This window comes from Pogona vitticeps, chromosome 3, assembly GCF_051106095.1.
Source record: "Pogona vitticeps strain Pit_001003342236 chromosome 3, PviZW2.1, whole genome shotgun sequence".
Classification (NCBI taxonomy): Eukaryota; Metazoa; Chordata; class Lepidosauria; order Squamata; family Agamidae; genus Pogona; species Pogona vitticeps.
In genome coordinates, this window is record NC_135785.1 from 266,018,764 (window position 1) to 266,045,686 (window position 26,923).

General features: G+C 58.8%; 4 protein-coding genes across 4 annotated transcripts in view; 2 read left to right on the forward strand and 2 right to left on the reverse strand.

Moving 5' to 3' along the window:
- The window catches only part of DNHD1 (dynein heavy chain domain 1), a 47,229-nt gene extending 42,542 nt beyond the window's left edge, over positions 1 to 4,687 (forward strand). Inside the window, 4 exon segments of the mRNA XM_072993290.2 lie at positions 2,858 to 2,949; positions 3,071 to 3,223; positions 3,335 to 4,068; positions 4,165 to 4,687. Coding sequence (XP_072849391.2) covers positions 2,858 to 2,949; positions 3,071 to 3,223; positions 3,335 to 4,068; positions 4,165 to 4,509 — 1,324 coding nt within the window. The 3' untranslated portion in view covers positions 4,510 to 4,687.
- On the reverse strand, positions 4,650 to 13,322 carry LOC110078117 (F-box/WD repeat-containing protein 7). Its single transcript, XM_072993296.2, has 13 exons — positions 13,173 to 13,322; positions 12,640 to 12,792; positions 12,106 to 12,444; positions 10,524 to 10,606; positions 10,174 to 10,312; positions 8,716 to 8,850; positions 7,566 to 7,689; positions 7,327 to 7,463; positions 6,687 to 6,800; positions 6,406 to 6,587; positions 6,066 to 6,291; positions 5,739 to 5,949; positions 4,650 to 5,108 (listed from the first exon to the last, which is right to left on the reverse strand). The coding sequence occupies exons 1-13, from the start codon at positions 13,320 to 13,322 to the stop codon at positions 4,840 to 4,842; spliced, it is 2,262 nt and encodes a 753-aa protein (XP_072849397.2). The 3' UTR covers positions 4,650 to 4,839.
- Positions 13,323 to 13,448: 126 nt separating this feature from the next.
- RRP8 (ribosomal RNA processing 8) lies at positions 13,449 to 18,916 on the reverse strand. Its single transcript, XM_072993298.2, has 6 exons — positions 18,124 to 18,916; positions 16,086 to 16,572; positions 15,727 to 15,856; positions 15,473 to 15,579; positions 13,773 to 13,869; positions 13,449 to 13,651 (listed from the first exon to the last, which is right to left on the reverse strand). Exons 1-6 carry the CDS (start codon positions 18,791 to 18,793, stop codon positions 13,520 to 13,522), a joined length of 1,623 nt encoding a protein of 540 aa, XP_072849399.2. The 5' UTR covers positions 18,794 to 18,916; the 3' UTR covers positions 13,449 to 13,519.
- A 168-nt stretch (positions 18,917 to 19,084) lies between these two features.
- ILK (integrin linked kinase) lies at positions 19,085 to 26,759 on the forward strand. The gene is made up of 13 exons (XM_072993299.2): positions 19,085 to 19,239; positions 20,180 to 20,280; positions 21,423 to 21,588; positions 21,772 to 21,867; positions 23,192 to 23,288; positions 24,233 to 24,316; positions 24,477 to 24,562; positions 24,708 to 24,817; positions 25,071 to 25,198; positions 25,510 to 25,631; positions 25,718 to 25,817; positions 26,027 to 26,157; positions 26,247 to 26,759. The coding sequence occupies exons 2-13, from the start codon at positions 20,192 to 20,194 to the stop codon at positions 26,394 to 26,396; spliced, it is 1,359 nt and encodes a 452-aa protein (XP_072849400.1). The 5' UTR covers positions 19,085 to 19,239; positions 20,180 to 20,191; the 3' UTR covers positions 26,397 to 26,759.
- Positions 26,760 to 26,923: the final 164 nt, after the last annotated feature.

The window sequence follows — 26,923 nt, forward strand, 5'->3', positions numbered from 1 at the left end:
GACCCTTGTTCAGGAGGTTAAATGCACAACCGGCTTTCTAGATGTATAGTCTCCAGATCCCAAGGGGTAAGAGCCCCCCCCAAGGGGGGGGGCCTCCTCTTGAGTGCTGTGTCCACTTCTGGACACCACACTTTAAGAAGAATTCAGACAAACTGGCGTGAGTTCAGAGGCGCCGGGCCTGTTTAGCCTTGAGAGGAGACAGGGTAGCACTCATCAAAGACTTGAAAGGTGGTTATACAGAGGAGGCCGAGCAGGATATTTCCACACCATCTCTGCTCGCCGTCTAGTCGTTTAGTCGTGTCCGACTCTTCGTGACCCCATGGACCAGAGCACGCCAGGCCCTCCTGTTTTTCACTGCCTCCCGTAGTTGTGTCAAATTCATCTTGGTTGCTTCGATGACACTGTCCAACCATCTCGTCCTCTGTCGTCCCCTTTCTCCTCTTGCCTTCACACTTTCCCAACATCAAGGTCTTTTCTAAGGAGTCTTCTCATGAGATGGCCAAAGTACTGGAGCCTCAGCTTCAGGATCTGTACTTCCAGTGAGCACTCAGGGTTGATTTCCTTCAGAATTGATAGGTTTGATTTCCTTGCAGTCCAGGGGACTCTCAAGAGCCTCTTCCAGCACCACAGTTCAAAGGCATCAATGCCAGGAAACGACTTGATAGGGATAACTGAAACCTGGTGAGAATAACTGTTAAAGCAGTACAACAATAGAGCCAGTTACCTCAGGAGGTGGGGAGCGCTGGCAATGCGGGAGGCAAGAGAAAATTGCACCACCTTTGGTCAGATTCATCTTGATTTGCGTCTGAGCAGGGGGTTGGACTTGACGGCTTTATAAGGCCCTTCCAACTCAGTAACTCTCTGATACTATGAGAATGGTTAGGGAGGAGAACGGACCGAGAAAAATATTTGTCTAAGACTTGGAGCCTTTGAGTTGCTAGAGGAAAACAGGAAAACACTGCTTGAGGTCTGAGGGAATAGCTTGTAAAACAGGATGTGTGTTTTTGTGTGTATATGTGTGAGTGAGTCCCAGGCCCCTTCCTTTCCTTGTGGCCTTTTCCCTCCTCGGTGGAATCATAGAACCACAGAGTTGGAAGACACCTCAGGGGCCGTCGATAGAGGCCAACCCCCTGCCATGTGGGAACATCCATCAGAACACTCCCGACAGACGGCCATCCAGCCTCTGCTTAAAAACCTCCAAAGAAGGAGACTCCACCACCCTCCGAGGCAGCCTTGTATTCCACTGCCGGACAGCTCTGACTGTCAGGAAGTTCTTCCTGAGATCCAGGTGGAATCTCTTTTCCTGTAGTATGAAGCCATTGCTCCGTGTCCTAGTGTCCGGAGCCGTGGAATACAAACCTGTTCCTTCCTCGACATGACATCCTTTCAAATAAACATGGCTATCGTGCCCCCTCTCGACCTTCTTTTCGTAAGGCTAAACATTCCCAGCTCCCTCAGCCGCTCCTCGTAGGACATGGCTTCCAGACCTTTGGCCATTTTGGTCGCCCTCCTCTGGACACGTTCCAGGTCGTCAACATGCTTCTTGAATTGAGGTGCCCAGAAGTGGACAGAATACTCCAGGTGAGGTCTGACCAAAGCAGAATAGAGTGGTACTATCCCTTCCCTTGACCTGGACACTATACCCCTATTGATGCAACCAAGAATCGCATTGGCTTTCTTGGCAGCCGCATCGCATTGCTGATTCATGTTCTCTTTGTGGTCTACCAAGACCTCTAGATCACAGGTCCTGTTGTCTATCCATCCAGGTGTCTTCCATCCTACATCTGTGCAGTTCATTTCTTCTGCCTCGCTGTAGGACCATACCTTTCTCCCTGTTGAAATTCATTTTGTTAGTTTTGGCCCAGGACTCCAATCTGTCAAGGTCATTTTGAATTTTAATCCTGCCCTCTGGGGAATTAGCAACCCCTCCCAATTTGGTATCATCTGCAAATGTAATCAACATACTCTCTATTCCTTCATCCAAGTCATTGATAAAGATGTTGAATAGCACAGGGCCCAGAACAGAACCCTGAGGGACCCCACTAGTCACCTCTCTCCAGGACGAAAGGGAGCCGTTTGTGAGCACCCTTTGGGTTCGGTCAGTCAACCAGTTACCAATCCACCGAACAGTAGCACCATTAGTGCAGTGGTCCCCAATGTTTTTGACACCGCGGACCGGTTGGGGGAGGATAGGGTCCATGTGCAGGGGAGGCGGGGCACCCTTTGTTCCAGAGACTCGTCCCAGCCGTGTTTGTCTGCCTGCAAAGAGGGCAAGTAAGCGCCTTCCCCGACCAGCTGCCTTGCACCCCAGCTCTCTGCTTCAGGCAGGCCAAGCCTTTCCCTGTCCTGCCAGCAAAGGCCTGGAACACAGCCTTTCTGCAGATGGTGGGTGGTGGCGGTGGGGTTTTCGGGCTATTTGGCCGCGTCCTTTTCGCCAGTCTCTGTGGCCGGCATAGAACACAGAAAGGAGTTCTGTCCTCTGAAGAGGCCGCCCACAGAGATTGTAGGAAGAAAAACTTCCAGAACATGGCCAAACAGCCCAAAATACCTACAACCACCCTCTGATCCCGGCCATGAAAGCCTTGGAGAAAACTCACAGAGTTATTGGTGCTGATCCAGGCATGCGCCGCAGATCTAAGAATTAGGAGGCAGCCTTCTTGGTAGGACCAAATTCAACAAGAATGGGCTCTGGCTGCTCTTTGGGGCCAGACCGCGGGGGGACGATGACAGGTGGGGTCTGCCAGGGCTGCTCCCTTCTGTCCCCCCTTCCTCTTGCCGTCTCTTTCTCCACCCACCCACCGACCCACCCCACAAGACTGATACTGCCTGGCCTCATGTTGTGTGCACGCCCCACCAGGAGCCAGGGGGAAGTCTTAGCAGGAGTCAGGGCCCAAGAGAAGCTGAGCCGATGGACGGACTGCCCCGAAGAAGCCTTGCAGGAGCTAGCCGGTAGGCAAGAGAGGGGAATGGAGGAGGAGGAGGAGGGAGCCTGCCCCGCCCTCCAGCAACCCCGACTGGGCACTGAAGAAGCGGGAGGACCCATGTCTGCCTGCGCTTCCACCCTCTACAGGGACCCTCCTCTATGGAGGCCACGTCCTGGACAGTGGAGATGCTCAGGCCGTGCAGAGCCTTTGCCGGCAATGTCTGGCCTCGGCCGCCCACTTGCAGCCTGGCTCCGGCCTCCAAAGCCTTCTGGCTGCAGTCCTTGGCCGTCCCAGCTCAGGTGAGCACGGAGGATGGCATGGGAGGGGGAGGCAGTGGGCCCCGATGCCACGGCAAAGCGGCTGAAGGAGGCACCCCCTCTTGGCTCCTCCCTCGTCTTCCTCCTGCTCAGGGCTCTCGGAAGAGGAGGCCGCGGCGGCCACCCAGGGCCGGATCGAGCAGCTGCCCCGCCCTATAGATCCAGCGTGGGTGGGTCTGTGCAGCGGTCTGCAGCAGGAGCTGATGGCCGAACGGAGCCGGGCTCTGCTTTCGGCCCTGCAGGTGTCCCAAGGCCACTGGAAACCCCCGAGCCTCCCCTGCCAGCACCAGCAGGAGGAAGCCCTGGCGCAGCTGGTGCGGCAAGCGCTGGGGCTCACCCGGGAGCTGCAGGAGAACCTTGTCCGCTGCGGCCAGGAGGTGGGCGTGCGGGGCCAGGCCCTCCGCGGGCATCCCCGGGGCAAGGTCCGCCCCCTGCAGCGATTCCTCCTGGAGGAGGCGGGCAGCTTCCTTGCCTTGCTGGAGCAAGTGGGCAGGGATCTCTGCTGCACCCAGGAGCGCCTTCAAGGGGGGGGCGGCTGCTCCTCCCCCCGCTGCCACGCCATCCTTCAGGACCTGCAGCGAGGCCAAATGCCACGGCCTTGGCTGCCCTATGCGCCCACGGGGGCCCAGCCTCTGCCCGCCTGGCTCCAGACCCTTCAGCGCCGCTGCCAGCTTCTGTGCGCATACCTGGGCTCCCTCGGGGGACAGCCAGTGGCCCACTTCCAGCTGGCTGCCTTCCTCCACCCCCGTCGCCTCTTCCTCGCGCTGCTTCAAGAGACGGCACGGGCCGAGAAGCAAGACGTGGACACCTACCACCTGGATCAGCTGGTGAGAGGGAAAAGGCAGTGCCCTTTGGAATGGGGACGGGCGGGCGGGCGGGCCCAGCCAGGCCTTTGCCCACAATGGACCCCTCGGTTTCCCCAGGTCCTGCCGAGCGTGCTGCCCCCCAGCAGTGCACCGGAGAAGGGGGTGTACCTGAGCGGCTTGGAGCTCCACCATGGCCTGTGGAACCCCCGCACCGGACAGCTCCAGGAGACGCCTTCCACGCAGCCGTGCCCACTGCCCACCATTTGGGCCCAAGCCAGCCGGCAGCCGTGGGCCACAACGCCTGCCCAGCCTGGCTACCAGTGTCCAGTGTACTTGGGGGCGCCTGAAGTGTCGGTGCCTCTCAGCAGCCGCCTGGCCATCATGTCCTTGGCCCTCCCGTCCAAGCTGTCCCCAGACCTGTGTGCCCAGCGGAGGGTTTATGCCGTCAGCCTTCTGCAGTGAGGCCTCCAGGGTGTAAAGCCGGGGCCCCGGTCGCCCTGGGGCCGGGTGAGGAGACTGGGCCATGGCCTGTGCGCACCCTGGCTGCGTTGGGCCAAGTGTGTGTGCACGCGCGCGCGTGTGCAACCAGAGCCAAAAGCAAGTACAGAAATAAAGTGATATATTATGAGTGTGTACAAAAGCAGCCCCCGGTGCTTTGCTTCTCTGCCAGGCACTCCGGGCCCCCCATGTCCAGCAATCAATAAGGTGCTCCAGCAGGCGCACCCCATCCCACTGCGGAGACGCCTGCCTGCAGGGTCCCCAAACAGCCTCCCTTTGCACTGCCCCCCTCCCTCACTTCAGATCCACATCAAAGTCCAGAACCAGCAGCTTTGTCTCCTCAGTCCCATTGCGGCTGCCCACAGCGCACACCAGCTTAGTGTTGGACGCGCGGATGCGCCAGACCACCCCTCCACTGCCCCCGCTCTCCAGAGCCACCAGGTTGCGCACAAACTCTCCGGTCTTCAAGTCCCACAACTTGACCGTGCCGTCATCCGAGCTGGTCACCACAAACTTGGAACTGAACTGAAGGCATGTGACGGCACTCTGGTGCTTACTGGGACCTGCAGGCGGGGGGGGGGATGGGGGCCGCCCGGGGAAGAGAGAGAGACCGAGAGAGGCACACACACCCTCAAAACGCTGCTCACAGTGCAGAGAGAGCCCATGGGCCTTGGAAGGGCTGCCCGCCAAAGCCAGGAGGGGAGGGGAGGGGAGAGGTGGGCCACCCCCTCCCCCCTCGCGGTCATGGCCGTGGCAATCAAGTGCCGATGGCCCACTTCTTCACTGCGACAGGAAACCAGCTAAGCCGTCGGCCCTTTTGGCTACTGTGGCAGCAAAAAAAGAAGCGTCCCTGTGACTGAATCACATCCCTTCTCCAGCCATAAAATTCCAGAATTGCCTGCTTTGCCTCCAGGTTGCAGCAGCCTGGAGAAAATCTGCTCCAGAACCCGCCGCCTCTGCCCCCCCCCGCTCCCCCGTTGCTGTAGCTGCCCCGATCCATGCACGTGGGAGGCCTGGAACAAGAAGCTAATGGCTCTGACCGGCCGGCTGCTGTTCTGCCCCATCCTGGCAGAGGAAAGCCACGCCACGGCTCTCTCCCTTCCCTCCCGCCCACCTCCACCCCAGGCCAAGGGGAAAAGAGCCACGGGTCTCGCTCACGGCCCAAAGGGGATGGCCAGTCCCCGGCGCCTCACCTTGCAGCGTCTGCAGGCACTGGCCTGTCTTAATATCCCAGATCTTGACGGTGGAGTCGGCATTGCCAGAGACCAGGATGTTGTCCCGCAGCTCCATGCCGCTGGTCAGGGACTGGTGGCCCATCAGGGTGTGGAGGCAGCTGCCGCTCTCGGCGTCCCACACCCGGATTGAGGTGTCCAAAGAGCCGCTCACAATGTGGGTCCCATCAAACTGGAAAACAAGCGGGGTGGGTGGGGGCACTATCAGGGACAGGTTCCACCTAGAAGGTGCGAGAAGGAACGCAGAGCGGGAGAGGGACACGTGGAGGCCGGCCAGAAGGGTCTCACCTGCAAGGAGTAGACCCGGTTGGTGTGGCCTTGTAAGGTGTGGATGCAGCTCTCCGTTTCTGGATCCCAGACCTTCACAGTATAGTCGTAAGCGCCGCTCACCACCTTGCGCCCATCGTACTGGACGCAGCGCACGGCGGCCACGTGGCCCATGAGAACGTGGAGGCACTGCCCGGTCTCAATGTCCCAGAGGCGCAGGGTGGCATCCCGCGACCCACTCACGACTCTGGCAAGAGAAGACCATGGCACAGATTCAGAGCCCCCGTGCACGGAGAAGTGAGGGAACGGAGGCGTCTCCCCCTCGGGCTACGGTCTGCCCACCTGCCCGAACCAAACCTACCTGGTGCCGTGGAGGTGCATGCAGCGCACCGTGGACGTGTGGCCATAGAGTGTGTGCACGCAGACCCCCGTGTCAGCATTCCAAACCTTCAAGGTCCGGTCTGTGGACCCACTGATCACAATGTTATCCCTCATCTGGGAGGACCAGACCCCACCAGTATGTCCCACAAGCGTCTGCACACACTGTGGAAAGAAGACCAGATGCTCAGATGCTGGGGACCAGCACCTGTGGCCGGAACCAGGCCACTCAGGGCCACATGCAGGGGCTAACCCTAGCGTTACCTCTCCTGTGATGGCTGACCAAACTTTGAGTGTGTTGTCATCTGAGCCGCTGACAATGCGGTTGCCGCAGAACTGGAGACAAGTGATGACGTGGTCATCGTGGCCTTTCAGGACCTGTGCCGGGCAAAGAGCAGGTCACAAACACACCACAGTCCCACCCAGACTGGAAGACTGAACCTCAAGGGAGCAGAACAACCTCTGAGCCTCTGAGCTTTCCAGGAGCTGAGCAGAAAGCCCACTAAAGGACAGCTCACCGCCAGCTCAGTAACTGCCATAGGGAACCGAGGCCCCGTTTTGTGTTACCAGCCAGAATGTGGCTCGGCCCGTTCCCCCCCCCCCAACCAAGGCCTCCCTCTCCACCTCCCCCCACCATGGGGGAAGTACTACCAAGACCTCCCCAGAGCACCCTCACTTCCTCCGTTGTGAGCAAGGGACCGACAGCTACAAGAGTGATTCCATGCGGTTGCCTCTGGGACTGAATCAGGCCCCCGAGGCTTTGCCAAGCCATCCCCCAGGAATCACCCCGGCAGGGCAAGCCCAGAGGCCGGCAGCTCCTCCCAGCTTCACCTGGCTTTCCAACACCCCTTCTGTTAACGAAAGACACCCCCCCCCAAAGTTTTGGCAGCCGGCGCGCCCCTACCTTGGGAGGCCGGGCGTCCCCGCCACGCCAGTTCATATCAATGCGGTGCTGCCGCAGGAAGGCCAGTTTCCAAGGGCTGTACATGAACCCGGGGCTCAAGAGGCGGCGCTTGCGCAGGCTCAGGGGCTCCTCAATGCCTGCCGGACAAAAGGGAGCAGGATGGAGGAGATGCACCAGGAAGGCGTGGGGGCTCGGGAACAAAACTGGGCTAGACCTCACCTCCAGAAACTAGTCCTCACCTACATCACGACACTTCTCTCGCCATAGCAGGTTGTCCTCGGCCAAGATGCGCCAATAGCGGCATGTCTGAGCAGCACGGAGCAGGTCCCGAGGCTCCAGGAAGGACAGCACGTAGAGCGCCAGCTGGAAAGAGAGCAGGAGGCACACCGTGGCCGCACTGTGCATAGGACAGGCATGGTGTGCCGTTGCTTACCAGCCAGCTGCCACGGGGGAACCTGCTGCGCCACAGAGGCCACGGCAGAAAGGGCGTGTGACGCGGCCTAGGGCAGGTCGTCCCTAGGAGGGCTTCAGCCGGGAGGAGACCCTTCCAGGCTGGCAGCCCCTCACGAGACCTGGAGCAGGGGCCATGAGACCGGGAAGAGCGGCTGCTCTGCTTGTGGATTCCTGCGGCTTTTGCCAGCTGGGGCAACCTTCTGTGGTGGGGGGGCTGGGGAAGAACCCTCTCCAAAAGTAAATGTAGAACGGCTTCAGCCCCCTCCTGACGGAGACTGGCGATCTGAGCAGGACCCAAGAGCTCGCTCCACCCATCCAACCCACCCACCCTCAGGAAGACCAGGCTGGCCATGGCCATCAGAGCAGGACACGCTGTGCACCGTGGAAAGGGCACAGGTGAGTGAATGCCTGCGCCCTGGATTCCCGCACCAGCTGCCTCTTCGTTCCCACTTTCCCTTCGGGCAAGCAGAAGGCACAGGCCTGCCTCCCCCGGCCCCCCCCCCGCATGACTCCTCTGCGGCCCTGTAGCCACCACCCTCGCCCCCTTGCCCGCTGCGTTCTGCCTGGGGTGCAACCAGAACTCTCTTTTCCCTTCCTAGCCTCTGACTTTTGCCAATCTTGCCCTCCAAAAGGGGCAGGCTTCCTTCGCCCGACTGGACTCCACTGGCCAGAATATGAGCTCTCTTTCTCCATGGCACCAAACGTTATTCAGACAGTGCTTTCCCACAATGCCTTGTGGCCCTGCCATGGCCGCCCTGGCTCTTTCCGTTGGCTCACATGCTTCTCCCTTTCCTCAGGACCCAAATGTTGGCCTCCAATTCATCCCTGCTCAGATCTCCGCTTAACCTAAGAAAACTGATTTCTGTCCCTCCCCTCTCAGTGTTTCCTGCTGGAGATCCTGCCCCCACCAAACAGCCCAACCTCAGAGAAATTCACCTCTTTGGGCAAAAGTGAAATAAAATCTCGCTGGAACTGTGGCTCAATCACTTGCATCATGTGCTTGATTTGCGGGGGCTCACACCGGTCAATCAGCTCATCCAGAGCCAGCAGCTTCTCTGGTCCGCTCCACCGCTGAGAGAAAAAAGAAGAAGAAGAAGAAGACACTAGAAAAGCTAGCGAGGGCACGCCGCGTGTCCTATCTGCTCGTCATATACACAGACTCCATCTTTTGACCAACTAGGACAGACTCAGGAACTGGCCTGGCCAAAGCACAACAGCCTTCCAAAACCCCAATCTCTGGGGGAAGAAAAAAAGAATATCCTAGCTAAACATACATATTCCAAATGGAAAATCGGACTAGAGAATGGACAAGTGAAAATGGAGAGGCGGAAAAATTGACAAAAGTATTGAACAAAAACAAGGTCAAGAAGAAGGAAGTAAAAGAAAGAGAACAGTTAGTATAAGTTATAAAACGATAGTGCATTCAGAATCTGATCAAACAACGATGAAAAATCAGTGGCAGGAGGATCTTAAATAAGAGATAAAGTAAAATAAATAAAATTAATAACAATAATGAAAGAGAAGATTAGAATAAGACAGGGTCACAAAGAACAATGTAAAAGCAAATTATTATAAGGTAGCATGGAGGGTATTTAACTCCAGCAAGATTAAATATACTAAGTAAAAATTTACCATCTCAATGCTGGAGACGCAAAAAGGAAAAGGGGACCTCTATGCACACGCGGTGGACGTGTGAAATAAGAAAGAACAGGCACTGGTTTTTAAAGAAATCAGAGAAATTATTGGATGCAATGTGTAGGTATTGCCAAGTATTGCCCTCCTGAATATAATTAAGAATGACCATGTGAAAAAAGATCAGAAAGAGTTAGTAGTTATAATGGTTACCCCAGCAAGATTAATATTTGCAAAGAATTGGAAGAGTGACAAACAAATTAGTCTTGAAAATTGGTATAAAGAGATATAGAGCTTAGCAATTGATGATAAGTTAACACGCATAATGAAAATAAGGGGAATGGTAAAGGCTAATGATTTCAAAGACGTATGGAATTTATATCTAGAACATGTTTTTTCAAAGCAGAAAGTTCATAAGCCAGGGAAAGAATCCATGTACTTTTGAGAGATATGGGGTGAAAACTTGTAAAATGATATTATTGGTTACCCAGTCTGGAAGGTGAATTTCTATTTTAAGTTAGTTTTGTTATTTTTAATTTCTTTTAATAAAACTCCAAAAAATCCCGAACCCTCATAAAAACAAAACCCCAATCTGCAGAAATCCTTACAAATGCCCACCCCCAGCAAGTATAAAACCAGCAGTACAATTCTGGGGGGAAATGCACTGACAAGCATGAGATGGGACTGAATTCCACCACCCCGGTCACCCCAGGAAAACGTCCATGAGGGGCCTCCTTGCTTGCTTCTCCCCCTTAGACTCACCTGAAAAATGCGAAGCCAGTCCTGTAGTTCAGGGGGTGGATTCATGGTGGCAACATGCCGGCAACGGGCCTGCCCTGCCTTGGCACTCCGCAGGTCCCCAAAAGTGGCGGTAGGACTAGCAACACAGGGACCCAGCACCCTGAGAAGGAAATCTGCACATGAGGAGAGCCGAAGGCAAAGAGAGAGAGCAGGGATGCCCCCCCCCTTCCGCTGCTCAAAGATGGGCCCCCCCCTTCCGCTGCTCAAAGAAAAATACGAGGCCAGGGGCCAGGTCAGAGGAAGACTTGTGTATGACGCCTCGTAAGGAGCCCGGTGCGTGCACAACCCCACGCAGAGGCGCTCATCCATACCTGCCTCTCTCCACGCTCTTGCATAGCTTCTTCCCCGGGGACTGGGCTCGGCTGTCCAGGCCATTTTCCGATTTGCGCTTCATCTGTAAGGTAAACGGGTAGTGATGGTGGGTGGCTCATGACGCCTGATAACGGCAAGCAGCCAAACCAAGCGGCTGGCCGGATCCCCCAACAACAACAACAACAACCCCCATCACAATGACCCTTTTAGCGCGAGGGGCTTTCCCTACCTTACTGTCTTCCATACTGCTCTTGCCCACAACAAGCTACGGAGGAGAGACCAGCAGCCGGGGGAGGGGGGGTTACACCAAAAGATCCAGCTGGAAAGCCCAGAGTTTCGAATTGGGGTGCTGCCGTCCTGCTTCCCTCTCCTGACAGAGTCAAATGCACTTGCCAGGGTGTGTCTCAGCCTCCCCCCCCCCCCGAAGCAAACCTGGCTTTCAGAAGCAGCCACCCCCTTGGGTATTCTCTGGGTAACCAGAGACACTCTCCACCAGCAGAGCCTGGTACCCCCGCCCCATTTGCTCTGAGAGAGGGAGAGGAGAAGGTGAACTTCCAGTCTCTTAAGCTACTTACTCTTTTTTTGCATTTTTATTGAAAAAACACTTCTACATTACACGAAACTATATCCACTAACATTAAATTGCATTTCTCATATGCACATTTCTCCTAACCTCTGCCACCTTCCCCAGAAGTTTCAAACACTGGGAGGCAAAGAAGGGCGCAGGATGTAACTCTGGGGCACAAATCCCACATCCCCACTCAACAGTTTATGCTGCCACACACAGAGACCCCAGTAATGCGCAGACCTCAAGTGCATGCATCTGTGGCAACTCATCTGCACCACAGGCTGCTCTCAATCCTACAAAAATGATCACTACAAAGAGCCAAATTAATGCAGAAAACATTTCTTGTCCACGTGCCATACATGGAGAGCCACTGAGGAAGACGCTGTTGCCCTGCTAGAGATTGCCGCCTGTAAAACCCATTCCATAGGGATGCTCCACCCGAAGAGGGAGCAGCCGGTTGCCCTGCTGGCCCCGAGTGGCTGAAGGCGGGCAGAGGCTCGAAGGCCCAGGGCAACCGTCCAGGGAGGGGAAGTCCTGCCTCTGGTCCATCACTTCTGGACAAGAGGGTCAAGAGCACCTTTTCCTGGAGGGTCCCTCAAATTGGGGGGGGGGCTGCATCCCAGACAAGGTAGGGCTGAGCGCCTCCTCCAGGGGACAGCAGCCTCTCCCCACCCGAAGGGCACCATATACCCCCACCCCCGGGGCCCTGGCACCTCGGAAGGGGTCACAGGCTGGAAACCCCCTTCGCCCACCACCTTCCCAGGCTGCTTTAGGCACCTTTCACAAGGCAGGTTTGGCCTCTCCTCCTCCTCCTCCTCTATTGGGTTTGTGGCCAAGCGGCGCAAGCGAGGTGGAAACGGGCTGCTCTCCATCACTGACCAGGGAGCTGTCTTGGTCCACCTCTCTAAGGAACCCAGATCGGGCCCAGGCACCTTGCAGCGGGATCATCCCTGGAGGGGAGAGGAGGGGAGGGGCCGCCTCCCTCCCCCCACCTCCGCCGCCGAGGCGCTCACCTTGGGCCGGGCGTGGTGGCGGACGAAGCCCCCGCCGCCGCTGCCGCCGCCCTCGGTGCGCTCCAGGTAGTCGATCCAGCGCTCGTCCACCGTGTAGTAGAAGTAGACGTCGCCGCCGGACGCCTCCTCGCTGTCCCCGTCGCTGCTCTCGCCATCCTCCTCCGAGTCCGCGGAGCCCCGCGAGGGGAACCCGGGGCTGGACCCTCGAGGCGCCCGCTCCTCTTCCTCTTCCTCCGCCGCCGCCGCCTCCCGCTCGTCCACGGGCGTCGGCGGCTCCCGGGCTCTCGTCCGGGGCGCTGCCTGGACGGGCCGGAGCCGTCCCGCCTCCTCGACCGGAGCCTGCCGAGAGGAAAGCCGTCACTGCGCAGCGGTCGTGCCGGGTTCCCACGGCGGCGACGGGGGGGGGCGAAGAGACCCGCCGAGCGCCCTTTCCCGGACCCCCCCCCGAGCCTCCAGAGCAACCCCTCCCCGCCCGCCCTCCCGCGAAGGGACCCCCGAAGGGAGATGGGCAGACCCCGCCGCCCTATAGCCCACCTCTGTGGCGACGGCCGCCGCGACGGGAGGCACGAGGGGCGGCTGCTCGGGTGGAGGCGAGACGGTGACCCGCGGGCGGTTGAGCTCCAGGATCCGGGCCGTGACGCCCTTGACGCGCAGCAGGTCCTCCAGCGAGGCGAAACCCTTCAGCTCCTGGCAGGACCGACGGGGGGGGGGCGCGCGGGAAGGATGCGAAGTGAGGGAGGGGGCGGCGAGGCGACCCCCCCAACACACACACACACACACACACAGACACGCACCACGAGCCGCTCCGGAAGAGCCCCTTCCCCCTTCTCCCTTCCCACCCACCTCCCCCCCCCCGAGGACGGTGTCTCCCCTTCCCGGCCGCCAGGAGGAAGCAGCCTCGGCCGGGGCGGCGGCGCGTCCGTCGAGAGCGCCGAGGAAGCGCCCCCCCCCGCGCACACGCATTCACACACGCCGCCAGCGGAGGAGCGACCCCCCCTCCCGGTCCCGGACGCCTGGGTCCCCGGCGCGGCCCCCTCCCCGCCCTGCCCCCCCCCCCGCTCGCTCACCTCCCTCTTGCGGACGATGCCCCGCGCCCGTCGGCGCCCGATGCCGACCAGCGCCCGCTCCAGCTCCGCCGCCCCCGCCCGGTTGAGGTCGAGCTTTCCGTCGGGGCCCGGCGCACCCCCCGCCGCCGCTGCCGACATCATCCTCATCATCGCCGCCGCCGCCGCCCGCCGGAATGCGCCTGCGCCGGCGGGTCTCGCCGCCGCCGCCCGCCCTTCCCTCCCTCCCTCCCCTTTTCCCAGGAAGCACCGCGGGAACCAGAGACGCCCCTTCAGGCCTTTGGGAGGAACTTTGTTTATTGCCGGTACAGAGGAGGGGAAGGGGAACGCCGTCGGGCCCGAGCCCCGGTTCAGCGGCGCTTGTAGAGGCAGGGCCGGAGCGCCAGGCCCCGCAGCGCCTTCCCGGCCGAGCCCCCGACGGGACCCGGAGCCGCCTTGCGGAACTCGAAGGTGTAGAAGAAGCGGCCGCCGGAGGAGACGTCCTGTGGGCAGGGTTTTTTTTTGGGGGGGGGAGAAGAGAGAAAGAGAGAATGAGCGGGGGAGGGGGGGCTGAGGGCTGAGCGAGGGGAGGGGCTCCCCCGCCTCCCCCCCCCCGCCCCTTACCTTGGAGAGGAGCCTGAAGCCCAGCTGGGCCAGCGCCCCCACGAAGGCTCGCACGTCCGGGAAGCGACTGGCCACCTCGGCCACCAGCAGGGTCCCCCTGCGGGCAAGGAAGGAGGGAAGGAGAGCCTGGGTCGTCGGCGGGCAGCAGGGAAGCCAGCCCTCTCCCCAAAGACCAAGCAGGCTGGACCCCGCCCCTTAAGGTGGGCAACAGCGTCCTACTCCATCCCCCCATCACATGGCTGGTAGCCAGTGGCCCCATCCCCCGCCCCTTCGGAAAGCACCCGATCGTCATCATCATCATCATCATCATCATCATCATCGCCCTGACAAAGCCCGTCCCCCGCAGAGGCAGGGCCTGGATTGTTCCTGCCCCCATCCCTGCAGTGGGTTTGTGGGTTCTGCCCTCTCCCACATCAAAGCAACTGCTCCTTGGACTCCCCACCCCCACCCCCCACCCCACCCCCGCGCCGCCACCGCCACCACCTCAAATTCTTCCATAAGAAAGAAAGAATGGGCACTGGTTTTTAAACAAATTAGAAAAAATATACAATATCCAGATATCACCAATTGTTGCTCTCCTAAATATAATTAAGGACCATTTGAAAAAAGAGTTTTATAATGGTTACAGTAGCAAGAGTAATATTTGCAAAGAATTGGAAAAGTGATAAATGAATCTTGAAGATTGGTGTAAAAAATGTGAAGTTTAGCAATTAATGGTAAGTTAACATGTGAAATGAAAATAAGAAGAAGAATGATAAAGTCTAATGAGTTCAAAGATTTGCTGGCTATATGCCAGCTGAAGAATCAGTGTATTTTTGGAGAGAAATGGGGTGAAAAGGGGTACAAACTGATATTGGTTACCTAGTATCAAGGGTGAAGGTGACATGAGTGGGAAATGTTTGTTGTGTATTGTGTGTAGTTATTACTGAGTTTCTATTTTAGTCTTATTCCTATTATTTGTAATTTATTTTTTGTATTAATATTTTTAAGCTGCTTGGTCAGTTCTTATTAAGCGTAAACCATTCATCTGTCTACCTCTGAGCCTGTGTTTCCCTCCCTGTATGTTACTTATAAGAGAAAATACTACTGGTAAGGCTTTAAGTCTCTCTGTTAATGTATTGTACACTACTTTCCATTAAACCACTAACCCAAATTTGTTTCTGAGTTTGCGAATTAAATATGTCAATTAACTGATGCCAAATACAGTGCTGCCTCGCTTAACGATTGCCCCGCATTACAACGAAATCGCTGTATGATGATCTTTTTGCTATCACAATTGCGATCACAAAGATGGTCTAAATGGGGTTTTTAGACTTTGGGAACCACTTCTTTGCATTACAACGATCAAAACAGCTGATCGTCGGGTTTTCAAAGTGGCCCCCAGGTGCTTAAAATGGCTCCCCGCTGTGTTTAGGGACGGATTCCTCGCTATACAGGCAGCAAAAATGGCCGCCGTATGAAGGATCTTCGCTGGACTGTGAGTTCTTACCCCATTGGAACACATTGAACGGGTTTCAATGTGTTTCAATTGGGTTTTTAATTTCGTCTTATGATGTTTTTGCTTAACGGCAATTTTCCTGGAATGGATTATCGTTGTTAAGCGAGGCTCCACTGTACTTAACTGAACCCACAGCTCACTGACCAAAAGTCCAGCCAAAGCACCCTCTCCAATGTCCCCCGTCTCCCCAGCAGTGAGTTACCCAACACGCAGCACACGGTTGGCCTCCTCCAGGATCTCACACAGATTGGTACCCATGAGGGCCAGGCAGAAGACAGCCACGTCCACTGATTCTGCTTCCAAGGGGACCTGGGTCAAAAGAAGCAGGCAGGGAAAACCGGAAGGTCAGGGAGCCACACAGCATGAAGCCCCCCCCCCTCAGGGAATCTCGGACAGTGGCTGTGCCTGACCTCAAAGTCCAAGAGGCGGGGCTGGCCAAACACAGGGTGGACATACCTGAGCCATGTCACATACGGTGACTTGTGGGTCCAGAGCAACCAGGTCAAAGCAATGCACCTTGTTCCGTAGGCTGCGTGCCAGAGTGCAATCCCCACAGCCAAAGTCTGCTACCACCAGGGATGCTGGCCTGGGGAAGGCAGGAGAAGGAGAAGCAAAAGCCCAAGACAGTCCTCTGAATTGGCACACACTCCGTCTACATTCTCCCCCCCGCCCCCCCTTGATACACACACACACACACACACACACACACACACAATCACAATGCCTGTTGATGTACAGATTCCATGAGTGTGTGTCTTTGCAGTGCAGTGCATGAAGCGCCACAGGAGAGACGGGGCCCAGTCTTCCCACCTTACCTGTTACGCAGGTAGCGCACAAAGTGCTGCACCGGCTTCTCTGGCCAGCGGGCCACTTGCCGGGCAAAGCCCCGGTGATACACGGCCAAGGCCTCGGGGTCCTCCTGAAAAAGTTGGGCTGCCTCTTGACTGGAGCAGGTGTAGAGCTGCTGGTTGATGTACCGGAAGCGGGCAGAATCCAGGCGCTCCTCCAGGCGCTGCCGTAGGGAGGCGGCCCGACTGGTGGGGAGCTCCGTGGCCATGGATGCCGAGGGGTCCTGTTCTCCCTGATCACCAGCAGGCTCCTCGCTTGGGGCTCCCACACAAGGCTGGTCCAGACCTACTCCCTTGGCCTCTGGACCAATCCCCGCTCCAGCCCGAAACTTGTTCTTCTGCCGGCGCTTGTTGGTTTGGCGGTTCCTCCACTGCTTCCTGGTCAGACGGGTCTCTGGGGCCCTCAGCTGGCTTCCAGCTGTGAGGCCACCACTGCTTTGGGCTGCTGCTTCAACTGAGTGCAAACACAAAAGGAGGAGTGAGCACAGACCTCCGCATCCCCTCCGGAGACAGCAAGGTGACAATCTTGTTGTGGGTTGCAACACGGACTGAGCTTCTGCCCCCTGGCTCCTTCACCCCCACGGATCATCCTAGTAGCGCACAGTGCAAAGGCTGGGAGCCCAGAGAAGAATTAAGCTGTTGCAAACAATTTCTAGGATTAATTAAGCTAACTCCTTTTGTTCTTTATCAATAAATCTGTTTTGCATTGTCTGCTTTACAAATTTTGTGAAACTACACAAATTTTTTACCCTTTTCTCCTTAAAGAGCACACAAGGTGCCTTACAACATTAAAAGACAATATTTAAAGCTAAAAACAGTAAGTGTGCTAATGCTAAAAAGGCTCAAACAAATACTACACTAAACATCTGTAAATGAAAGCACCTCCAAAAATGCATTCAAAGCAGTAATTAAAATCAATACTAAAAACACATGTAAAACCAAAGAGAGCACAACAATCCATTAAAAACCCCTCTCAGACCACCAGTCCTTAAGGAAAAGCTTTCTTGAAGAGAAAGGGCTTTGTTTGGGGAAGGAGAGCAAAGATGGGCCCAGCCTGGCCTCCAGTGGGAGGGAGTTCCAGAGTCTGCCTGCAGGGACAGAGAAGGCCTGCCTCCATGGCCCCATAAGATACACCTGTGAAAGTGGGCAAGATCCAAAGCAGAAAGGGCTTGTCCTAATGATCTTGAGACCCAAGCAGGCTCATAAAGGGGGTATACCTTCCCCGAGGTAGCTTTGGTCCAAGCCATTTAGGGTTTTATACCGTGTTTCCCCCAAAATAAGACAGGGTCTTATATTAATTTTTGCTTCAAAAAAACACATTGGGGCTTATTTTCAGGGGATGTTTTTTTTTTCATGTACAACAATCTACATTTACTCAGATACAGTCCTGTCCTCTTCTTCTGGTGGCTGCACAAGGGTGGAGGGCGGGGTTTCACTGAACTGGGGCTTATTTTGGGGCTTACATATTAGGAGCATCCTGAAAAATCCCACTAGGGCTTACTTTCAGGTTAGGTCTTTATTTCCGGGGAAACAGGGCAGGTTAAACCAGCACTTTTTGACTTGCACCTGGGGACCGGGGGGGGGGGGGGGACCGGGGGGGGGAGCTGCCCTCAGGGGCGGGCGGTGGGGGGTGTGCGATCCCTGCGACCCGCAGCCCCAGCCCGCCACCCCACCTGCCTTCGTTTGGACCCCCTGGCATTCCCTGGCACCTTCCAGCGGCAGCCCCAGGCAGAGGGTGTTCCAGTCGCCCAGCCCAGGCAGGATCAGGCCTCTCTCCAGGACCGGGCTCCTTCCCACATGGCAACGTTGAAAGTGGGAGGGAAAGGGGCCCTCCCCGCCCCACGGAAAACCCTTCGGCTCCTTGGCTTCTCAAGGAGAGCCTCTCTCTCCCCCCCCCCGAGGGAACGGCTGGCCCTTCCTTCCAGCCCCCTTTTTCCTCGGGGCCCCGACCCCCTTGCCTCCCGGGGGCGGGCAGGTGGGTCGAAGGGGAGCCAGCCCGCCGCACCTTGGCCTCCTCCTCCTCCGCCGCCGCCTCCGCTGGGGGTCCCCGTCGTTGCCGCCGCCGCCGCCGCCTTCTGCCCGGGGGCCGGAGGACCCGAAGGCTCCGCCTGCCCTCGCTCCTGAAGGCCCCGCTTCTTCTGCCGCCGCTTCCGCCTCCGCTTATGCCGCCGGCTCCCCTCGCACTCCTCGGGCCCCGAGTCCGAAGCGCCGCCGCCGCCGCCGCCTCCCCCCTCCGGGTCCGGGTCCGGGCCGGGTCCGGGCGGGCGTCGGGGAGCCCAGTCCTCCTGCAGGCGGCGCAGGGTGGCCCGGAGGAGGCGTCGGCGCTGCGGCTGCTGCTGCTCGCGACTGCCTTCCGCGGGACCCGGCCGGGAGGGGAGAGGGAAGCCGGGCGGCGGCGGCGCCCCCTCGGGGAAGAGACGGGAGGGACTCGACGGAGGGCGCGGGGCCACGAAGGGACCTCCCGGGCCGGCCTCGGGCGCCCACTCGCCCTCCTCGAACATCGCCCGCCCACCGCCGCCCCGCAAGGGAGGGCCCGTCCGGAGGCACCGCGGAGCCCAGACGGTCGAGAGGAGGGACGGAGGGAGGACGGTGGCGGCGGCGACGGTTCCGGCTGCAATCCTGCCGCTAAGGGAGCCCCCCACGCTGCCGGAAGTCCCGTTTCCTACCCGCACCATCGAGTTCCCCTTGCCTAGAGCGGCTCGCGCGCGCGCCCCCTGTCGCTCGGAGGCCGCCAGCGCCGGGCAGTCCTCGCCGGGGCGGGGGCGCTCCCTCGGGCAGGAGCAGGGCTCCCCCCACCCACACACGCACACACATTCCCCCCCCCACGCGATACCCCGGGGGCGATTCCGGGGCGCCGTGCGCGTGGGCCCGGGGGGCAGGATCTGCGCGGGGGACGGAAGGGCCCCTCCCGCGGCGCCGGCCTCCTGTCCCCGGGAGCGTCGGGGCGGGCGAGAGGCTCGACGTCAGCCCCCTTGCAGCTCCGCGGCCGGGCGCCAGTGGCCGCTGCCGGGCGGAGGGAGGCGGGAGGCGGGAGGGGGTGCCCTCCGAGGGGAGCCGCCCGAGCGCTCAGCCAGAGGAGGGAGACACCGACGACGCCGAGGACGAGACCCGGGCCCGGACGGTGAGAGCCCCGGGGGGGGGGGCGCGGGGGGGTGGCCGCGGCGGGAGTCACAGCGTCCGAGGCCCCATCGCCCCGGCGGCTCGGCGCAGCGCCCGCAGCAAGAAGGGGCGCCCTTCGGGGCGGAGGCGGGCGGGCTTTTCCTGGCGCCCCGGCAGCGGCTCGCGCGGCGCCCCTCCCGGAGGCCCTCGTCGGGGAGGCGCTGGCTGAGCTGCCCGCACGAGCCCCCTCCCGCTGGAAAGTCCGGCGTCCGTCGAGTGGGGGGGAGTCCCAGGAGGTGGTCGGGGGCGCGGCGCCCCCTGACTGCGTGGACTGGGAGGCCCAGGGAGGTGCCCTCCGTTCCACCGGGCGGCGGCGGGCGGCGGGCCTCGGGTGGCCGCCTGGGGGGGGGGGGAAACAGCGGTGCCCTCCGGAGCGCGCCATCGCCCCCCCCCCGCCGCCGCCGCCGCTGCTCGCCTCCCGCGCTTCCACCACCGCGCCTTAAGCAGGTCCGGGCGCCGGGGGGGAGGCGGAGGGTTCAGAGTGGGCCGGGCGGTGGGGGGGGGCGGCGGCTTCCCTTGGACCAAAGAGGCGCCCCTAAGCGCGCCCCCCCGCCCCCAGCCCCCCCAGCCCCCCCCCGCCCACGTCCTGCCCCGGGCCAGGCGGAGGCTGCCGTCCTGGCGCCGAGGGGGCTCGCGCAGCTGCCCTCCATCCTGCGGGCGGTCGAGGCGGGCGTCGCCCCGGGTTTCCGCGGGGAAGTGGGTTTGCTCGGCGGCGGCGGCGGCGGGCGGAAGGGCCGGCGGCTGGCTGGCTGGCGCGCCGAGATAAGGCCGGGGACAGCCGCCGGGCTGCCGGAGGCTCCGGTCGCTGGCCTGGCCTGGCCTGGGCACGGCCGCGGGGTCGCCCACCGGCGCTAAGCGCTCCCGCTCGCTCTCGCTCTCTCCCCCCCCCGCCCCGTCCCTAGAGGACCAGCAGCATGGACGACATCTTCACGCAGTGCCGGGACGGCAACGCGGTGGCCGTCCGTCTCTGGCTGGACAACACGGAGAACGACCTCAACCAGGGGTAGGTTGGTTGGTTGGTTGGTTGGGGGGGGGGGCGCGTGCCTGAGCCGTGACAGCGGCGCCCCCGAAGGCAACCCGGACGGGCGGGCGGGCGGGAGACCTGGGGAATGACGGGTCGTGGGGGGCGGGCGAGCGTCTCCCCCCCCCCCGTGGCCATCCCTCCCCAAGGGGCCGCCAAAGGAAGGAGCCCGTCCTGTTGAAGCTGCAAGTCTGCGGGGGGGGGGGGGTCAACAAGTGCCTGTCCCCTCCCCACCACCACCGTGGGCGCTTTTGCTCTTCTGCCGGTCCAGTTTTGGGTTGTGCCCTACGGCCTCGAGAAGAGCAGGGGGGGGGCAGGCAGGTGGACCACACCTGCTGAGAGGAGCGGGCCTCTGGAAGGGCCTGGAGGCCAAGAGGGGTAAGGGGAGAGCGGGGGGGGGTTGGGAGTGGGGGGCTGTTGAGCGGCCCTGCAGGACCTCAGCAAGGAGCTGAGGCCAAGTCTGCCTTTGGCTAAATTTCGGGGGGGGGGGGGAACCTCCATCCCAGGGAGGCGGAGAGGGTCCCTCTGGAGTGGGCCATCAGGCTGGGGGGTGGGTGGGGGTGGCCCTGAGCTGGGCATCCGGACCCCCTGCCCTCCACCATGGAGGTGGGGAGCCGGCCCTGGGGCTTTGGGAGGGACAGCCCTGCTGGGCAAGCCCCACCCGCTGGGAGGACATCACCACCTGAGGAGCATCCCTCCCTCTCTGGTCGGCCAGCCAGCTGGACAGCCCGGCCAGCCGGCCCTTGGGCTCCCTCCATAGCCATGCTCCCAGACCAGGAAGGGGCTTGGGCATTGCTGCTCCTTCCTTCCTTCTGGGGGAGAGAGTTGGAGGATGTGGTGGTGCGGGGGGAGCTGCTTCCTGGCTCAGCTCTCCTTTTAAGGCCTGGCCTCCTTCTCTCGCTCTCTCCTCCCACATTTGGCTGTGAAGTGAGAGCATAGAGGGAGGAAAAGGGGGGGGGGGGGAGAGGGAGAGATTCCTGTGTCCGGCCTACCGTGGCCACGTGTCTGGCCGGCCCCAGAGCGAGTCAGCTTCCCTGGCAGCTCTGCCGGGCCCTTCCCTTGGCGCTGGGCCCTACTGAGACGGCGCTTTCCCCTTCCTCTCTTCCCCCCCCCCCACAACCCAGGGATGACCACGGCTTCAGTCCTCTGCACTGGGCCTGCCGGGAGGGCCGCTCCAGCGTGGTGGACATGCTCGTCATGAGAGGTGCGCGCATCAATGTCATGAACCGGGGGGACGACACGCCCCTGCACCTGGCGGCCAGCCACGGCCACCGTGACATTGCCCAGAAGGTATGGCGCGGGGGAGGGAGGGATATGCCCCCCACCCACCGGTGGCCCATCTGGCATGCTGGAGAGGAAAAGGGAGACTAGCCACCTGCTCCTTCTTGGGGCCTGGCTGAGGGTGCGTCTCTTTGGGGAGGGGGACGTGTCCTGCCTTGGCCGACCCTCTCCTCCCTTCTCAACCCTGCCCAGTTAATCCAGTTCAAGGCTGATATCAACGCAGTGAATGAGCATGGAAACAGCCCCCTCCATTACGCCTGCTTCTGGGCCCACCAGCAGGTGGCTGAGGTAAGGAGACCTCCCCTCTGTGAACCTCCGAAGGAGGCAGGTGCCCAGGGAACGGGGGGTCGGGGAGAACCCGGGGAGGGGGAGCTCTTTCTCTCTCTCTCTCTCTCCCTCTCTCTCTGTGCGTGTGCATATATATATATGTGTGTGTATACACACAGACACACACACACACACACACACACACATATGATCTTTTGTCCGTTTTTTTTTTATTGTTAAAGGAATATAACAAATAACAACACTAACTTAAAATCAGTAGAAAGTATATGCAATACAAATTAAACTTTCCCCACCTGTTCCACCTTCACCGTCCAGACTAGGTAACCAATAATATAATTTTACAACTTTTCACCCTATTCCTCTCAAAAAATACATGGATTCTTTTCCTGGCCTATAACTTTTCCCCACGGAAAAGACATACTTCAAGTACAGTATAAATTCTGTATATCTTTGAAACCATTAGCCTTTACCATTCCCCTTATTTTCATTCTATGTGTTAACTTATCATCAATTGCTAAGCTCTCTATACCAATTTTATACCAATCTTCAAGATTAATTTGTTTATCACTTTTCCAGTTCTTTGCAAGTATTAATCTTGGTGCAGTAACCATTATAACTGCTAACTCTTTCTGATCTTTCTTCAAATGATCATTTTAATTATATTCAGGAGAGCAATACTCAACAATACGTGAACATTGCATCCAAGAATGTTTCTAATTGGTTTAAAAACCCGTGCCCATTCTTTCTTCCTTATTTCACGCGTCTCCCACCGCATGTGCATAGAAGTCCCCTTTTCCTTTTTGCATCTCCAACATTGGGATGGTACATTTTTATCTATTATATTCAATCTTGCTGGAGTTAAATATCATCTCCATGCTACCTTATTAAATGTTTCTTGTACCCTTATAGGCACCTAATCCTTTGTGACCATATCTTATTCCAGTCCTCTCCTTTAATCTCTTCTTCAAAATCCTCCTGCCACTGATTTTTCATCGTTGTTTGATCGTATCCTGAATGTTCTTTTACTTCTTGACCTTGTTTTTGTTTGATAATTTTGTCAATTTTCTCATCTCTGCTTTTTTTTCTTGTCCAATTTTCTAGTCAACCTTCCATTTGGAATATGTATGTTTCTAATGGTTATACCAACTTTTCCAGAAATTTACAAAGCTAAAAGAAAGCAAACACAACACAGTGCAAAATGGCCAACAGTAAATGTGGCAAAGTAGCCGTTGAGGAGGAGGAGGGAGCTCTGATCCCCTGCAGAGGGGTTTGGGTGGGGGTGTCGGTCAGCCCCCTCATGCATGCCTTTCCTGCCTCTGGCCAGGATCTGGTGATGGCCGGAGCCCTTGTCAGCATCTGCAACAAGTATGGGGAGACTCCGCTGGACAAGGCCAAGCCCCCGCTGCAGGAACTGCTGAGAGGTGAGTTGGGCCTCCGCCCAGTGGTCAAGATGGCCTCGGTCTGCCTGCGAGGCAAGAGGGCCTCTGCCCCTGGCCCTGCCCCGCAGAAATTCCTCCTTGTAAGGCAGCGTTCAGTACTGTACTCAAAAAGGCCTGGCCTGTGGAAGGTTGGAACGCGGGGGGCAGCTTTGTGTTCTGCAGCGCCAGAGAGCGGGACCCAAACTTATGGATTCAAGTCATGTGATGAAACGCGTGCAAGCCCTTGATGACAACAAGAGCTGCTCGGCAAGACCATGAGTGGGGTGGGGTGGGGTGTCCATCGTTGGACGTTTTTCAACAGAGCGCGGGAGAGAGGCGCCTCTCGGGGTGCTTTGGCGGTGGATTCCTTGATTCCTCTCAAGGGTTGGACGCTGGGATCCCTTCCCCTGCCCTGTGCTTCTCCAAGTTGGGGCTTTGCTTCCTCCTGTCTTTTATCAATGGGGTTGGGGGTGGGGGGGAAGGAGCAAAAGGAACACCCCCAGAGTGAAGAGCCTCATGGCACAGTGCTTAAAAACGCTGTCCTGCAGCCAAAACTGTGCTCACGACCTGGGGTTCAATCCCAGGGAGCCGGCTCAAGGTTGACTCAGCCTTCTCTCCTTCCGAGGTCGGTCAAATGAGCACCCAGCTCGCTGGGGTGGGCGGGCAATGTGCAGCCTTCATGATTAACTTGTAAACCGCCCAGAGAGTGCTTGAAGCGCTATGGGGGGGCGGTATATAAGCAGCTTTGCAGCCCAGTGTTTGCCAGATGTGCTCAAGAGCCTTTGCGCCGCACCCCTCCCTAAGGAGCCTCTTTGTTCGTGTGTATCCCGTGTGGTGTAGTGGATGGAGCTGAAGAGGGGGAAGCACCGATGGGCCTGGAAGTGCTTCGTGGCTTCTGGCTCCCAAAACCTGAACCCGGCCCTTCCCGCTGTCTCCCCTTTCTCTAGAGCGTGCGGAAAAGTTGGGCCAAAGCCTCACCCGCATTCCTTACAAGGACACCTTCTGGAAGGGCACCACACGAACCCGACCCCGTAAGTGTTCTCTGCTCCGTGTGGAAGAGCACAGATCGGGGTCTGGTTGGGGGCGGGGGCTGGGGGCAAGTCTGGGCCGTGGGGACTGTTCTGCTCGGAGGCACCGATTGCACACACACACACACACACACACACACACACCCATGGTCTTCTTTTTCAGGCAACGGGACTTTGAACAAGCTGGCTGGCATTGACTTCAGGCAGCTGAGTCTGGGCCACAAACTCAACGAGAACCAGTCGGGAGAGGTTGGGACCCCCTTTTCTCTTTTTCAGCCCAGAGCATTAGGGGATTCTCTCCCTTCTACTGTTCCCCCCCTCCCCCCCCCCCGGGGCCTGGTCTCTGCCACTCCTGGCTTCCAGCATCTCCCGCTGACCCGTGTCTTTCCCTCAGCTCTGGAAAGGGCGTTGGCAGGGCAACGACATTGTCATCAAGGTGCTCAAAATCCGTGACTGGACCACCCGGAAGAGCCGAGACTTCAACGAGGAGTATCCAAAGCTCAGGTGAGGGAGGGCCGGTTGTCTGTCGGGGGGAGAGGGAGGGCCGAGGCCTGGATTCGGCTCAGGCCCGGCCCTTGGTATTGCTTGCCTCCCCCGGCCAGCAGCGGTTCTCCTAATTAATTGGGCAGCCCCTGGCACTTGCCAAATGGGCAGCCCCCCTCCTGAGCCTCCACCTGGCCATGAAAAAAAGACTTGGCTGGGTGGGGGGTGGGGGTGGGGGAGGGCAGTCCCTTATTAGGCCCTTTTGTCTGTGCAGGATATTCTCCCACCCCAACGTCCTGCCAGTGCTTGGTGCCTGCCAGTCGCCGCCAGCGCCCCACCCCATCATCATCACCCACTGGATGCCTTACGGTTCCCTCTACAACGTCCTCCACGAAGGCACCAGTAAGTCAGGTCGGGGGGGGGGCTGCTCTCTCTCTCTCGGACTCTCTCTCTCTCCCTGCCACTGGGGAGGCAGAGCCTTCAGCGCAGCTTTTTTGGCTCCAGAGGGAAAATACGTGATTTGCAAAGCTGTTGCCAACTGTTGGTGGAAGACCTAGTCCTCTGGGCCAGAAACAGATGCTTCGGGGTAGGGCCTGCCTGCTCCCCAATCAGTCTCTGGGGAAAAGGCTAAACCGAAACAACCTGGTTGGGGTCCCGGTCTTGCTGACCTCCCCGGAGTCACTTCCTCCCTCCCTCCCTCCCTCCCTCTGCAGACTTTGTGGTGGATCAGGCCCAGGCAGTGAAGTTTGCGCTGGACGTGGCCCGTGGCATGGCCTTCCTGCACACCCTGGAGCCTCTCATCCCACGCCACTATCTCAACAGCCGCAGCATCATGGTGAGCAGGCCTGGAAATGTTTTTGGCGGGTGGAGCGGGACCTTGCGCAGCTCATAACCTCTGAGGAGTTATTTGTTCTGCAATAGATAGATGAGGATATGACGGCCCGGATCAGCATGGCGGATGTGAAGTTCTCCTTCCAGTGCCCAGGCAGGATGTATGCACCAGCATGGGTGGCACCCGAGGGTGAGCAAGGCCTTCCCCGCTACTGAGACTGGGGAGGGGGGTAGGCCCATGTGCTCCTCTTCCCAGGAGGGCTGCAGCCCCACCCCCCACCAGGCCATTCCCTGGCCTGCCCACTGCCGGAGAGGCGGCTTCTTGGGCCCTCCCTGGACCTGCCTCCCTGTGCCAGCACTTCCCCTTTCTCTGCTGCTGCTTCTTCTTCCTCCTTGCAGCTCTGCAGAAGAAGGCAGAGGAGATCAACCGGCGCTCGGCCGACATGTGGAGCTTTGCAGTGCTGCTGTGGGAACTGGTGACCCGGGAGGTGCCCTTTGCTGACCTTTCAAACATGGAAATCGGCATGAAGGCAAGTCATTGGAAAGGGGTAGCAGTGGGCGTGCACATGCACAGCTCGGACACATGCACCCGACATGTGCTCACTATGTCTTTCCATAGGTGGCCCTGGAGGGATTGCGACCCACCATCCCTCCAGGCATCTCTCCCCACATCTGCAAACTAATGAAGATCTGCATGAATGAGGACCCAGCCAAGCGCCCTAAATTTGACATGATTGTCCCCATCCTCGAGAAGATGCAGGAGAAATAAAGGGGCTGGCGCAGGACTGCAGCCCCCCCTCCAGCTGCCCCAAGTGCCTTTGGGAGGCGCTATTCATGGGACGTACGGTACACAGGTGGAAGCGCTGCCTCAACCTCAACCCCATCGGGCAGAGGAGGGGGTGCCCAGCTGCCTTAGCCCATTCAGCTCCTTCCATGCCACCTCTGCTGCCTTTAGAACTGCTCTGTGTAACCAATGCCACCCTCGCCCGTCTGCACCCCCCAACCTCATTTTACAGTCTCCTTACACTCCAGCACGTGCCAGCCTCTGTGCCACTTGGGTCATATCTTTTCAGTGCAATCCCTGAGCAAAGCCATGGGGGTTGAAATAATAATAAACTTGCTATTACAGGCAGTACCATTGCCGCAGCCTTTGCGGGACGGGTGGGTGGGTGGCAGGACCAACTCTTAACGGGCACAAAGCTGAGAGGAAGCTGGAGAGGGTCCACAGAGCTGCAGCCTTCTACCCGATACGTACTGCCAACCCATCCTTGTCTAGATGTTTCTTCGTTTTCCTTT

What these genes read in the sequence shown, in the direction of transcription:
- LOC110078117 (XM_072993296.2), bottom strand. Translation starts at nt 13,322, where the DNA reads ATGATGAGGATGATGTCGGCAGCGGCGGCGGGGGGTGCGCCGGGCCCC. An exon ending in AAGAGCGTGGAGAGAGGCAG is followed by an intron (nt 10,313 to 10,523) that starts GTATGGATGAGC and finishes TTTCCTTCTCAG; the next exon opens with GGTGCTGGGTCCCTGTGTTG. An exon ending in ATGCACCTCCACGGCACCAG is followed by an intron (nt 6,292 to 6,405) that starts GTAGGTTTGGTT and finishes TTCTCTTGCCAG; the next exon opens with AGTCGTGAGTGGGTCGCGGG.
- ILK (XM_072993299.2), top strand. Translation starts at nt 20,192, where the DNA reads ATGGACGACATCTTCACGCAGTGCCGGGACGGCAACGCGGTGGCCGTC. An exon ending in CCCACCAGCAGGTGGCTGAG is followed by an intron (nt 21,868 to 23,191) that starts GTAAGGAGACCT and finishes GCCTCTGGCCAG; the next exon opens with GATCTGGTGATGGCCGGAGC. An exon ending in CACCACACGAACCCGACCCC is followed by an intron (nt 24,317 to 24,476) that starts GTAAGTGTTCTC and finishes CTTCTTTTTCAG; the next exon opens with GCAACGGGACTTTGAACAAG.
- RRP8 (XM_072993298.2), bottom strand. Translation starts at nt 18,793, where the DNA reads ATGGTGCGGGTAGGAAACGGGACTTCCGGCAGCGTGGGGGGCTCCCTT. An exon ending in GTGCGCTACCTGCGTAACAG is followed by an intron (nt 15,857 to 16,085) that starts GTAAGGTGGGAA and finishes TGCCTTCCCCAG; the next exon opens with GCCAGCATCCCTGGTGGTAG. An exon ending in CCGTATGTGACATGGCTCAG is followed by an intron (nt 15,580 to 15,726) that starts GTATGTCCACCC and finishes CTTTTGACCCAG; the next exon opens with GTCCCCTTGGAAGCAGAATC.